Source organism: Mobula hypostoma, chromosome 8 (genome assembly GCF_963921235.1).
Source record: "Mobula hypostoma chromosome 8, sMobHyp1.1, whole genome shotgun sequence".
NCBI lineage: Eukaryota > Metazoa > Chordata > Chondrichthyes > Myliobatiformes > Myliobatidae > Mobula > Mobula hypostoma.
Genome location: NC_086104.1, coordinates 140,639,169 through 140,654,049, shown reverse-complemented (window position 1 = coordinate 140,654,049; position 14,881 = coordinate 140,639,169). Strand labels below are relative to the sequence as shown.

Here is a 14,881-nt window from a genome sequence, read left to right as displayed (position 1 = left end):
GAACTGGACTTGCAGCATTCCACATGATCAATGTCCAACAGGGTCCTGTGATCACAAGAAAAGCGACTAAGGTGATCACTCGCTGTTGGACTGCACACTGCCTCCACGCGCCAACTCCTCCGAAGCTTCTCTGATGCAGCAGGCAACACAATCCACACCAAATCTAGTTCCTTCAACTTCTCTGCCAATCAGTACATGCTGATGAGGTAGACCTGCAGTACTTTAAATTCTTAATGTCCTGCAGGGTCTTGCGATTGTAAAAAAAATACATTTAAAAAATACAAACACCTTTGATTGGCCCCACAGAAGCCGCTGAGCTGAAGCTTGTCACCGTCTTACTGGAAACTAGTACTTGTATGGGAGAGAGTTAGCCTCATTACTGATCATCAACCACTGGTGTCCATTTTCAGTCAACAGAAGGGTGCTCCTCTGACAACAGCTGCACAAATGCAGAGATGGATACTATTTCTTGGAGAATACAGTTACAAGATCAAACTCAGGAGGACAACTAATCATGGAAATGCTGATGGATTGTCCCAATTACCTTGGAAAAGGAAAATACCTAAAAAATTTATAAAAGAGGACATTCCTCTTGATGTATTCTCCCTAATGCAAATTGAAAGACTCCCTATCACAGCAAAGATGATCCAAAGGGAAGCCAGAAAAATAACCCACACTGTCTCAGGTCTACATGGCCACCCAAGGTAGAAACATAGAAACATAGAAAACCTACAGCACAATACAGGACCTTCGGCCCACAAAGTTGTACTGAGCGTCTCCCTACCTTAGAAGTTACTAGGGTTACCTATAGCCCTCTATTTTTCTAAGCTCCACATACCTATCCAAAAGTCTCTTAAAAGACCCTATCGTATCCACCTCCACAACCGCAGCCGGCAGCCCGTTCCTCACACTCACCACTCTCTGTATAAAAAAACTTACCCCTGACATCTCCTCTGTACCTGCTCCCCAGCACCTTAAACCTGTGTCCTTTTGTGGCAACCATTTTAGCCCTGGGAAAAAGCCTCTGACTATCCACACAGTCAATGCCTCTCATCATCTTATACACCTCTATCAGGTCACCTCTCATCCTCTGTCACTCCAAGGAGAAAAGGCGGAGTTCACTCAACCTATTCTCATAAGGCATGCTCCCCAATCCAGGAAACATTCTTGTAAATCTCCTCTGCACCCTTTCTATGGCTTCCACATGCTTCCTGTAGTGAGGCGACCTGAACTGAGCACTGTACTCGAAGTAGGGTCTGACCAGGGCCCTATAAAGCTGCAACATTACCTTTCGGCTCCTAAATTCAGTTCCACGATTGATGAAGGCCAATACACTGTACGCCTTCTTAACCACAGAGTCAACCTGCGCAGCTGCTTTGAGCATCCTATGGACTCAAACCCCAAGATCCCTCTGATCCTCCACACCGCCGAGAGCCTTACCATTAATACTATTTTCTGCCATCATATATGACCTACCAAAATGAACCACTTCACACTTATCTGGATTGAACTGTATCTGCCACTTCTCAGCCCAGTTTTGCATCCTATCAATGTCCAGCTGTAACCTCTTGACAGCCCTCCACGCTATCCACAACACCTCCAACCTTTGTGTCAAAATCACAGTTCCCCCATTTTTACCAGCACCGGGATAAACTCGCACATAACGGAGGTTGGCTTATATTGGGATTGGGAGTTCTTATACCATTCAAGCTGAGAGCTAAAGTGTTGGAGAAATTACATACCAGTTGTATAGGCATGGTCAAAATGACAGTGTTGTCTCAAAGCTTTGTCTGGTGGCCTAGGATAGACTAGCAAATTGAGCAGTTTGCCATGCACTGTTACGGATGCCAATACGTCCAGAAGAAATGTGTCCAGAACTGTCAGACTACTTCCTTCAGTCCAGAGTCAACTCCTACAACCACCGTGGAGAAGGCCCCAGAATTCGAGAATTTTTCACTACCACAAGTCTCCTCTGCCATGCAGAGTGACATCACCACACCACCACCCCCCTCCCCCCCACCAGTCAGGAAAGACATTATCCCACAAGAGTAAGAAAGCCTCCATAGCAATTAAATCTTCAGGTCTGATTGGGACAATTGAAAATTCACTATGCTGTGGATGTCTCTATAGTAGTTGCATTATATAATATTCTGTGTATGTGTGTGTGTGTGTGTAGTTGAGATGCCTACTACATTGAGTTGTGTTTATATCTAGGCAGAAAGGAATGTTGTGTATTTAATATTTCAGTGATATTTGAGTAATATTGTAAATATACCATTTGATTAAGCATTCTTAGTTTAAATAATTTATTACAGGTTGTATATCAAAGTATGTGAATGGCATACGTCATTCTGTCACCACCTCATACATGCATACCTTTCTGAAGTAAAACAAAACTAACGAGTTACTCCCAGCTCTATGTTTTCCTTTCAATTAGTTTTATTTTTCAGGGTTACAAAACATTACACTACTGATTTTAGCATACCCAACTGTCTTTTAAGAGCAAAAAATAACAGGAGGAGGCAATATGACTCCTTAAATTTGCTCTGCCACTCTTTATTCAAGGTTGATCCTGTGCCTTGTCCATTTTCCCATCGAAACCACATATCCTCCAATTCTAAAGCACAAAATTCTAATAGCCTTGAATAGACAGTAATTGGGCATTCATGAACCTTTAAAACAGAGCAATTCTGATATTTTACAACCGTCTGCATAAAACAAAACTCTCCTCATCTCAGCTCCAAATGACCTATCTCCTATTCGGGGACCATGTTCTTAGTTCTAGACTTCCAGCCAGATCAATCAGCCTCTCAGAATCCACTGTGTGAACTTCCCTTAGAATTTTGGATGGCCTCTGATTCTTCTATACTGAGTAAAAGGGGTTACAGAAATTCAAATCTTTCTCTTGTTGAGACTGCACAGCTTTTGTGAGGCTCTGTTTGAAGCACCGTGTAAAATTTTGATCTCCATATCTACAAAAGAAAATACTTAGCTTTGAGTCAAAGAAAAGTAGAATCCTTTGATTGGTTCCTGTGATATAGGAATTCTCACTTGAGGAGAGATTATGTAAATCATTATGTCCATAATACCCTACAACCTTCAAGGCAATTAAATCATAGCTGCTCCAACAAACTAGAAATTGTGATAGCTGAAATGCAAACAGCAGGCTATAGCATAAAGTGCAGTAATGATCAGATTTATTTTAAGAACTGTTGGCCGGATAGCTAGAAATACCATACTGCTCTTCTTCCACAGATGTTGTGGGATCATTGATATTTCACCTAAAGTATTAAATATATAACATCCTCAGCAGTGAAGTCTCTGCAAGGGGACTTAAAATGGAAGTCTTTCAATTCAGAGAGGAGCGTACTTCCCACTAAGCCAAATCTACCTTGGGAAACTCAGTTCATTATTAGAGATGCTTACCTTTCAATTCTCTCCTCATAACTTTGCTTCTGCTTGTCTAGCTTCTCTCTTAATTCGACAAGCAGGCTCCGAATCTGTTCCGTGCTCATTTGTCCCATGTCAAGCTCCACCTTTTCATCTTCCCTTTCCACCTTTGATTGATCTTTTTGGGTCTTTGTTGAGAGGCTTTGGCTGTCCTTGAAGAGAGAATTCTCATAACTCTCCAGTTCCACACTAAGGGATTCACTTTGTTCAACAGACCATCCAGAACTCACAGAGTCTTTTTTCTGAGAATCACCAGAATCTGCTATATCATCATAAGTGGAGACCTGTTCATAGGCAGTAGGAGCCTTCATAAGGTCCTGGGAATAACTCCTTTTGTGTCTGTCAGTTGTGTTTTCTTGAAAGGACTTGCGTTTGTCTGAGAAGTCAGCAGTATTAACACTGTGGGACATCTGTCCGGCTGAATTCAACATGCAGCTGCTGGCTGGAAGTGTCTGTGTCCTTTTCCTGGGGCATTCATTCCAGCTTTCAAATTCACTCTCCAAAGTGTTTTCACCAATCCCGTCAATTTGGTTGGGCTAAAAACAAATAAATTACTGTAAATACTCTTAATATTTCACTGAGAAATATACATTTTTATTGTCTGTTTCATCTCCATTTTAGGATATTCCAAAATAATTTAAGCCTATAACTTGCATTTCAGTCTCTGTCATGATGCAGCAAACGGGGTACAGGGCAAGTTCCTTCAAAACAGCGCTTAGTTTAAATTTGTGCTGTTGTTGATGGGTAATGGAGGCCCATATTCCAGGGATAATTCCCCTGTTCTTCTCTAACAAAACTGCAGGGAACTTTATGTCTGCCAAGGAGGTCAGACATGGCTTTGTATGAGCATCTTGGGTGAAAGATGTATAACATCTCAGTTTTGTCACCAGAATCAGTGGCCTGGATTACATTCCCTAGCTCCTGGAGTAGGACTCATACTTGTGATTTCTGAATTGAAGATGAGTGTGTTCCCACAGAGCCACAGCCAAAATCCTTAAAGTGAAATCAATTTATCACCTTGATAGGCTCCATAAGGCGCAATGACTGAATTCACAAATACAGTGGTTTCCAGTTAACAGGGCCATCAGTTAATTGGGGCAGCCACTTACTTGCAAGAACTCTTAAAGAACAAATAACTAATCGAGAAAATAGCTGGATTCCCTTCATTTATTTGGCACATTATGCTACCTAATTGGGACAGAAGACTGTAGCCAAACAGTTTCTAATTAGCATCAAACGCATAGACTTGTTTGGCCGTAGGACACTACACCATGCTTAGAGAATGCAGTTTTTAAATGGTGTCATTTGTGTACACTTGTGATCAAAAAGCAGTGATTTTTGTCACTGATAGTTGGTGAGAAATAAGTAGAAAGACAATTCAAAACTGCTTTGTTCACTGCAGTTTCAAGCATTCAGGGTTTAAGATGCCAGAAACATTCAGGAGTGAAAATGAAATGATTTCATACTTCAACAAGTTAGGAACTATAGAGAATTTGAAGGTATCAATATTCATTTTGAATGTTACAATGAAAATGAAGATTTGGAGGATGCAATCATCAAAAGCCTTGTACAATGACAAACCATTATCTACACTAGGTGTCTACACTGATTTTGTTCATTTACAGTCAATGGCACTGTAGACTGGATTAATTCCTTGTTGATAACTATTTAGAACTAACAAACAGTTTTATAGTACTTTAGTAGTATAGGCAATGTTTTAATTTATTAGGTATTTTATTTAAACACATAATTTGTTACTAATTGGAGCAGGTGCTTAATTGGGCCTAAATATATTAGTCCTGGTTTGCCGCAATTAACCTGAAATGACTATATTATTTGGAAGCAATGGAATTACTGATGTGTAAATGGAAAGATTACAGCCAGTCACTAAGTTGGTCTAAACCAGTCTACATTTTGATATTTTTTTTCTCTGTCAGTGTTCTAGACCATTCAATTCCATGCTCACATTTAATATAGTTAGGTTTGTCTCCCTACCTAGGGGCAATAAGTTACATTGCTTGAAGTCTACAAAAGGAAACACCAACAAATCCTTGTGCTGCTAATTGAAGTTGGGGAGAAATTGATAACCATGCCACATGCTTCCAGCAAGAGTTCGGACAGGGAATGTTGATGTGGTAACCAATCCATCGTGCAGCATCTATCCTCAGTCAGCATTCCCTATTAACCCCTCTAGAAATGGATATTGTATGTAATATCCATTTTCTTTGCCCAAATACAGAGGGCCGTGCCTTTAGTAACCTAGGCATTAGGCTTTAGAGTTCTCTTCGAAATTCTCAGCCTCAAGATATCTCTGCAAAATGCTTCCTAAACATATGTCTTTCAATCAAGTTTTTGGAAGATGCCAAATTTTGATTGAGTTTCTTCCCATGGAGCACATTGGAACATTCTAATGTCATAGAATAATAGAGCATGGAATCAAGCCCTTTGGCCCAAAACATCTATGCTGACCATGGTGCTCACCAATCTGGTCCCATGTGTCTAGATTTGACCCATATCACTCTAAAGCCATCCTATCCATCTACTTATCCAAATGTATTTGGAATGTAGTTATTGTACCTGCCTCAACTATATTCTGTGGCAGCTCATTTTATACACCCACCACTATCTGAGTGATGAAGTTATCCCTTAAATCCCTATTGCTAGATTAAAATTGCTAACTATATGCTAGTTGTCAAAGAGCTGTTTATTGATGAAGATCATTCTTAGACGGCTGTACCCTGTAAGCATCGGTCTGATTCTCTGAAGCACCCCAGCCAACCATGCTCCGCTGAATAGAAGCTTTCTTGCTCTCTGACTTCGAAGGGGAAGGTGGTTTATCCTTGTGTTTTGGGAACAATTCATCATGGTTGCTGATCATCACAGTCATCAGTTTCTGAATTTGTGGTGCTCCTATATCAAAAGAAAAGATTGAGTCATTTCTCTGCTAAACATACTTCTAAAATTTATACTTTACATTGGGAAAAACTATGAATCAAAGTAACAATATGCTCATCAGAAACCAAATTAAAACTGTAAGTTAATTGAGATGGATTAATTCAATGTTCCAGTGACCTGCACATGATGAAAAGAAGCATAAAATTGTGGATAATAAGGAACATTTTGGAAAGGTAACTTAATTGCTCACAGTTTTGAGCTCTCTATTTTATCTCTACATGGACTCTAGGTAATTTCTCTTCTGTAGCTCCTCTAGGTAATGGTAGTTACTTAGTACATAGTGGGTTCAGTAGGGCCAAACAATTGAATGAAACTATTTTTATGTGCCCTGACTGTCTAAGAATAGACCAATTCTCTTTATAAATGAGCATTTCCAGCTATTGAAATGAACCTTGTAATTCACATATATTTCAAACACTAAACAAGGGATTTCATCAAAATGGCAACTTCTTCCTTCAACCAGCTCATTTACTACACATTGCGCATCAACTTGCAATTATTTGAATCATTGCTAATGGCAGCGTCAACCCTAAAAATCAGATATTTTTTTCCAAATTCCCCAATTATTGCCAGGGATTTTTCTTGTGAAAATGATATCTCTTGATCACAGATTTGAGAGGCCTTGAGTAAAATCCAGAGGGAGTGCACAATGAGTCCTGAGTGTGCCAGAGGTGGGCTATTTTGTCCCTTGAATCCTTTCTGCCATTCATTTAGTTCACAATGAGTCTTATCTCGGCTTCACCTTTTTTTAAAAATCATTAATACCTTTGCCAAACAATATCTACCCATACACAAGAAAATCTGCAGATGCTCGAAGTCCAAAGCAACACACACAAAATGCTGGAGGAACTCAGCAGGCCAGGCAGCATCCACAGAAAAGAGTAAACAGTCGACGTTTTGGACCAAGACCTTTCATCAGGACTGGAAAGGAAAGGAAGAAGTCAAACTAGGAAGGTAGGGGGAGGGAGGGAAGAAGTTTGAAGTGGAAGTTGATAGGTGAAACCAGGAAAGGGGAAGGAGATGAGGTGAAGAGCTGGGAAGCTGATTGGTGAAAGAGATAAAGGGCTGAAGAAGGGGAATTCTGATAGCAGAGGACAGAAAACCATGGAAGAAAGGGAAGAGGGAGGAACACCAGAGGGTGGTGATGAGCAACTAAGGAGATAAGGTGAGAGAGGGAAGCAGGAATGGGGACTGGTGTAGGAGATGCATGGTTAATTACCAGAAGTTACCAAGAGGGAGGTGACGGGCAGGTAAGGAGATATTTACCAGAGGGAGGTGACCCACCCCATCTACCCATCACAGATTTCCACTATTTTCTGCCTGAATAAGATTTTTTTCTGACTACTACTAAACGGCTGGCCCAAATTTAGTCTCTCTTCTTTTAGAGAGCCTTAACAGAAAAGCAGTGTAATGCCCCAGTTCACATCTGTACTGTTATGTTGTAGGTGTTTCATCTGGCAGCTCTGTGGGAGTGATTTGTTCTGCTTTCAGCCTGTTTGGGTTATTGTTGAAGATAAAGGATGATGTAGTACATGTTCTAGTGGGAGGTTTTTCTTGGTGGGGGATAATAAGGGTGGGCTTGGGCTTGTTTTCAGCGGAGATGAAGAGAGGAGACACTGGGGAGAACCAGTCGTGGGATATGACCCGGTGGGAGACCCGTTTGTTCGAGATGGATGCGAGTGAAGTGCAGAAGGTGGTGTGAGCTTTCACGCTGACCGAGGGCCCAGCGCGTGAGTGACAGAGAAGTTCAACATGAACTCCAACTTGTGCACATTTGACTTTAGTTAAAATGGACCCTGTTCTTTTTGTTTTTCTTTATTAACCGTTTAGTTAAGTTAAGATTCATAAGTATAATTCCTTTAATAGTGTGTTATTTTCTGGAACTAATTTGTAACAAGGTAGCAAATTAAACAGCATTCACACAAATTGGGATTTGGGGTGGGGCAAACCATCTCAATCTCCCGAGTTTAGCGGGACTTGAGAGTGTCTTCCCTAGACTTACGCAGCCAAGGAAACCAGGGTGCTTCAGTAGTTTCTCATTATCTTAAGGTATCTCAATAAAGTTATTTTTAATTTTTTGGCTCAGGGGAAAAATTCTAATCTGTTTCTGTCTTCGAAATTCAATCCTTCTTAGCTCTGCCATTATCCTGGTGAAACACACTGAAACAAATTAATGATGAGGTTGGGCAACTTGGAAACTTTAAGGAGCCTGTAACCGGAAGAGTTGGATCTTATGCACCATTCAAAATGAAGGTAAAACTTGAGTCACTGTTTTATTTTTGCAGGCTTTATTATCCATATTTGCATATTATTTTAGTTTGAGATACGATGCAGAAAAGGCCCTTCTATCTGCGCCACCCAGTAACACAATGATTTAACCCTATTCTAATTATGGGACAATTTACAACATCCAATTAACCTACTAACCATATGGCTTTGGATCTGGTTAAACTCCAGGACTTTAGACCAGGTGACCATTCGTCATATGTGCTGACAAACAGGTTAACTCCCAGTGGAATATTCCACTGAAGCATCAGTATCAGATCCAATTCTACCATCACCCATATCTACACTTTCTTCAGATCACAAAACAAGAGTGGGTAATCCCAATTAACAAGTGCATGTCTGTGAAAACCTCATGCTTGCTTTTCAATTCTTCCATGGTCCATATCTCTTTATGCCTATCCACCTCTACAATCCTCTCCAATCTCAGAGAACTGTCCCTAATTTTAATCACTGCTTTATTAGCATCAGATTCCCTCCCTAAACTTCTCTGCCTCTCTCGCCTCCTTTAGGCAGTTCCTTAAAGTGGACAATTCTACTACTTTCTTGGCCTAGTGTTTAATTTTTGTTGATAATGCTTGCCTGAGGACCCTAACTTGTTTTGTCTTGCTAAAAGTGTTTTCTATTGTTAAGCACGCTTCCTAAATTCAAATTGTTGATATTATCATATCAGGACTTTTTTCCAGATCCTGGGGTTAGAAACCTTTCTCATGTTTATGCTGACCTGAGAAAAGTTTGCAGATGCTGGGAATCCAGAGCAACACACAAAAAATGCTGGAGGAACTCAGCAGGTCAGGCAGCATCTATGGAAATAAATAGATAGTCGATATTTTGCGCCAAGACCCTTCTTCAGGTGTTGAACGTATGTTACAAAAGTGGCACTCCACTTTCAACATTTGATTCTTTATAAAATTGTTTGAGCAAAATTTTGGAAGAGGATTACAGAGGATTACAAACTGCAAAAGATTACAATATCCAGCTCTTGAAACATGAGACGAAAAATGATCTTTTCCTAGCCTTCTACCAATAACATCAATCAGCTGATGGGATGCATTGTCTGGTTTAAAGCTATTGCAACTTCATTTCTCGCCATTGTAAAATGCTTGATCCACTTTCAGCAATTTTCATTAAGCTGTTGATATGATCAGATTTGGAGCAGGTCAGGGTCATTTCCTGTTTATCTTCTGTGCAATACATCCATGTGACCTTGTCCCTTACTGTCCGTCTGCACTACTCTTTCTCTGCACTGTAACACTTCATTCTGCGGTCTGTTATTATTCAACTTTGTACTTCCTCAATGCACTGTTGTCATTTATTCATCTGGATGGATTGTAGACAAGACAAGTCTATTATTGTCAGATGTTACAAGATACAATTTACCAATATCGCTCACACAAGAGCAGTTTTGAGTTATTATTAACTATCTCAAACTGTAGACTTGATTTTGCGTAAGGCTTAACTTACCTCTCATGATGGCCACAGGATCCTCAATCCTGGGCCTGAAGAGATTCACTCCGATAACAGTGGCCAAATTGTCCACACTCATTTTGTTAACAGCAGAATGCAACTGGACTTCATGGAGAAACCTGAACAGGAAAGAGATCAGAGTTTGTCACATTATTATAGATTTAGGTCAAGTTATCAAAGTTATTTTGAAGAGAAGAAAAACTCTAACATCCAGTAAGCACTGTTCCAGATCATTGAATAATACAGCAACACAAGACCTATCTAGTCTGAGCCCGTTCTTTCAAAAGCATTTTGTTGGATACTTTTCTATTTCCCTTTTGAAGGCAACTTTAAAATCAGTTATGAGCTTTGTACAATATAATGCCTTCCAAATCTTAAACACTCATTGCATGAATTCTCCTGTTCCTCCAGTCCTTTTGTAAATTATTTAAATGTGTTCTCTGGTTACAATTCTGGCCTCTGACATCTCCATTACATATGTATCACATCCATACAGATATGTAGAAGGGTAACTTAATCTTTGATTGGTTGAAATGACTATGCCAAGTTGATTATACACCAAGGCTGATGTTCACAACCACCTTTAGCTCTAGCAACCAAAGACAGCTTATTCCCGCACAATAGTAAACCAATCAGAATCAAGATAAAAATCACTCCCATTTTAAACTGAAGCCTTCATTGAACATACAACGGATGAGCAGAAAATATTAGAAATACTCAGTAAGCCTGGTAATATTTGTGTCTTGGCTTTTTATAAGAACTCCGTGAAATGGTGCAAGATTGAGTTCTAATGAAAGACCATTGACCGAAATGTGAACTCTGTCACTCTCTCTGGATAGTATTTTCAGCATTTTTCATATTTATTTCTGATATTCACCTACTTTCAAACTAATAGCCCTCTTCTACCCCTCTATTAATACCACACAACTTTTCCAATCTATCTCCAGTTCCATAGCCCTCAGATACTACATATCACATCCAATTTCATGGTTCTTTATTACACGGATGCATCCAGTGTTCATATTTTAATATTCGCTGCAACAAAGTTTGCAAATGTCCAAAGGGATGGGTTGTATTTTTTTCTAATAGACCTGCATACCTGCAGATGTAACCAAGCAGGTTGTAGTTTGCCTGAGGCAACAATGATATCAGTTTCGTCAGTTCCTGTTTCCCCTGTCAAGAAAAGATGACAAGTCTTAGTATTAATCATAATCAGAATCAGGTTTAATACCACCAGCAAATATTGTGAAATTTGTTAACTTTGCAGCAGCAATACAGTGCAATATATGATGATGTAAAAAAACTGAATTACAGTGAATATATATATATATATTTTAAAAATAGTTAAATTATATAGTGCAAAAATAGAAATAGACGGAGTAGTAAGGTTGTGTTCATTGGTTCAATATCTATTCAGAAATCAGATGGCAGAGGTATTCCTGGATTGTTGAGTATAGCTGCTGCAGGAATCACTTCTATTAATGCCACCCAGAAATAGACAAAAATCATCTAGGATGTCAGAAAGTACATCTTGCCTCTTTTGAATAAAACTCAATTGCACAATCACTTGAATGCTTTATCCCTTCACCAAATATTGAACCTAATACACTGACATAATTGTGTAAAAACCAAAAATGATAATGGAGATTGCCAAAGAAACAAAATGAGTAGGTTGTCCATGATAATATGAATATCAACCAGACTACAGGTGCTCTGTTTTGCTGGATAATTGTCTAATGTTGGATTCAGTTGTTCTCCGATCTTGGGAATTGCAAATGTTTTATCATGATGCAAGGAGGCATTATCAGCATACTATTGATGCGATAAGACTGACTCAATGACAATGTCTTCTCACATGTGATGAAACGTTTGCAACTAAATTGCCAAGATCAGAGGACAACTCAACCCAACCATCAACCACCCAAACTACACATCTTCTGAATTATTGTATATTGTCACCAAGGCCACTGTTTGGAAACCCACTTATATTTAGTTTGGTGTGATGTTGCTCTAAAGAAGTATGTTAAATAGAGTAATTAAAATTCCATTAATCTAACACAATCTAATCTTTGGTGATGGATGAGCAGGCTTTCTGGACTTTTGGATGTTATTAAATATTTCAATCACTTTTATTTCAGTTTTAAGGAAAACATGTTAGACAATGGAATATTACGTTTTTCAGTGAACCAGTTGAGATTTAAAGAAGTGTTAGAAAGAGGATCAGATGATTTTAAAAGAATTTCTGTATTGGTATTACTTTATTATGAGAGGAAGCAAGGGAATCAGGACCCCAAAGAATAGAAAAGCATCATGGGGCCTGACACTGAACCACTGGAACTTCCTAACAGTCAGATAGAAGATTATTAGTGTATAATGTGCCTGGCTGTGCATTGTACACTGCAGTTATGTCGGTAACTCTCACGTCTTTGAGACAGGATATATTGGGTCTCATGACTTGAATACGGAAAGGTCTTGGACAGAACAGTAAAGGTATGCAGCACTCTTAAAACTGCTATCTTTTGAATTTTTAAATTGAAACCTCATCTGTCCTCAAGTGAATTGAAAACATTTCAAGTTCTCCCTGTTGAGGAACTGGAGGGACACTGATATCCCTGCCAAAAGGGTTGCTGATAGTTGTCAAGAAGGTTTGAACTAATTTGACAGAGTGTTGGGAATATTGTAGCAGAGCGGCAGATGCGGTAAAAAAATATAGAGAATAAATTAAGTCCAGTGGGCAAAGCAGACTGTGGCAAGTAGGGAGTATGAGAGGACTGACAAAACTAAATGCATTCACTTTAATGCATGGAGTCTCACAGGTAAATTAAAATAGTTTAGAGTGTGGATACGCACTTGGAATTATGATGTTATTGCAATGACAGAAACCTAGTAAAGAGAACTGCAGGACACTCAGCTTAATGTTCTGGGGTTGTTCAGAAGCAACAGAGGGAAATGTAAAGGAGGGGAAGTCATAGCGGCAGCACCTAGAGAAAAGATATCTGGATGGGGTCATTCTGTGAGACCTTACAGGTAGAATTTAGGAATTTGAGCAGGCTGATAGTTCTGCTGGCATGATGCTACAGGCCTCCAAATAGTAAGCAGGAATCAGAGGTACAGATATGTAAGCAATTTGGAGAAAGGTATAAAAGGGAAATGGTTATGGGACTGGGTGATTTTAAATTTCCGAGTTTTGGCTGGGATTGCCTAAGAGCAAGGAGCTGAGACAGGGTGGAATTTGCTAAGTGCACCTAAGAAAGTTTTCTTGAGACAGAGTATAAGAAAGTCCTACTAGAGGCAGGGTGGTGCTTGTCTTCAAGAAATGAAACAGAACAGATGGTGGAAGTGTTGTTAGGGGAACACTCTGGGAACAGTGACAAAAATTTTGTAAATTTCATGGTAGTTATGGAAGAGAATAACTAACCCTCCCCATCTTAAATTGGCTTATGAGGACAAGTGGGATTAGTGTAGATGGGCAAAAGGGTAGGCATGGATTAGATGGGCTGAAGGGCACATTTCTGTTCTGCAGAACTCTATAGCTACAGGCAATTTATTACTGATCCTTGACCAATATTAATCCCTCACTCAATACTGCTGAAGGGCCAATTATCAGTAGTTTTCACACTGCTGTCATTGGGAGCTTGTGCGATTAGACTCTCACATTTCTTATACAGAATATTAAATGTCAGTGAATCTCGGCAAATTGTCAGTGAATCTCAGATCCCAAAACAAAAACAATAAAAACTGGAGCAGCACAAAAGATGGCTATATGTCATTGTCTGAAAACCTCTTTGTGATGTTGTGAAAATTTCCAAAGGAATTTGAAGAATGTGAAAGGATCCACTTAAATAAAAAGTTTGGTTACCAGTTAGAAGAAATGGGATCTTACTGCCAATCTGTGCAATGGTTTGATTTAGTATCAGAGAATATATACAGTATACAACCTGAAATTCTCACTCTTTGCAGACATCCACAAAACAGAAAAAAAACCCACAAATGAATGACAGGTTAAAAATCATGGATGCCGCCTTCAATTTGAAGAGGACTTTGGAGTTTGGAAGAAATAAAGAATCCATAGAAGTGCAGAATCACTAACAGGGTACCAGGAGTGAGGGTTTACTTTAGTTAATGATAAAAATCTCTTCAGAAATTCAGGGATTTTATTTTCTGTTTTTGTGATAGTCTAGTTTATAAAAGTATGAACACTGCTGTGGTAACACGTACAAAACGCTGCAGGAACTCGGCAGGTCAGGCAGCATCTATGGAAAAGAGTACAGTCGAGGTTTCGGCCCAAAACATCAACAGTACTCTTTTCCATGAATGTGCCTGGCCTGCGGAGCTCCTATAAGTATTTTGTGTGTGTTGCTCGGATCTTCAGCATCTGCAGATTTTCTCTTGTTAATGATTGGAAAACTTCTGTGGTGTGAGTCATGAGGGTCAAAAGAGGCACAGCAGAAGAATTAGCAGCAGAGTAGAAAAATGATTATATTTTACCAATTCAGACCAGATTGATCCCAAGAAATTTACTGTTCCCTTTGGACAAGGGTAATGTGGGTGAACAGGGAATTACATTACCCCACAGTCATCCTCACATCAGGAAGTCTTAACAGATTATAGGAGATAAACGAGACCATTAGATTTGAAAATACAGTACTTTATCAGACTGTGTGATATTTGTTTCTTAAAGATGGCTTTCAATTCTGATGGCTTGCATTAATTTCATTTTGTTATT

General features: G+C 39.4%; 1 protein-coding gene across 4 annotated transcripts in view; it reads right to left on the bottom strand.

The window, feature by feature from the left end:
- The window catches only part of LOC134351014 (rho GTPase-activating protein 25-like), a 100,256-nt gene that overhangs the window by 13,585 nt on the left and 71,790 nt on the right, over positions 1–14,881 (bottom strand). For all 4 annotated transcript variants that reach the window (XM_063056975.1, XM_063056976.1, XM_063056977.1 and 1 more), the window contains exons 7-10: positions 11,255–11,328; positions 10,153–10,274; positions 6,188–6,360; positions 3,427–3,986 (exon numbers count right to left, since the gene is read on the bottom strand). In XM_063056975.1, the coding sequence (XP_062913045.1) occupies positions 3,427–3,986; positions 6,188–6,360; positions 10,153–10,274; positions 11,255–11,328 (929 nt within the window). The remainder of the gene's footprint in view (positions 1–3,426; positions 3,987–6,187; positions 6,361–10,152; positions 10,275–11,254; positions 11,329–14,881) is intronic.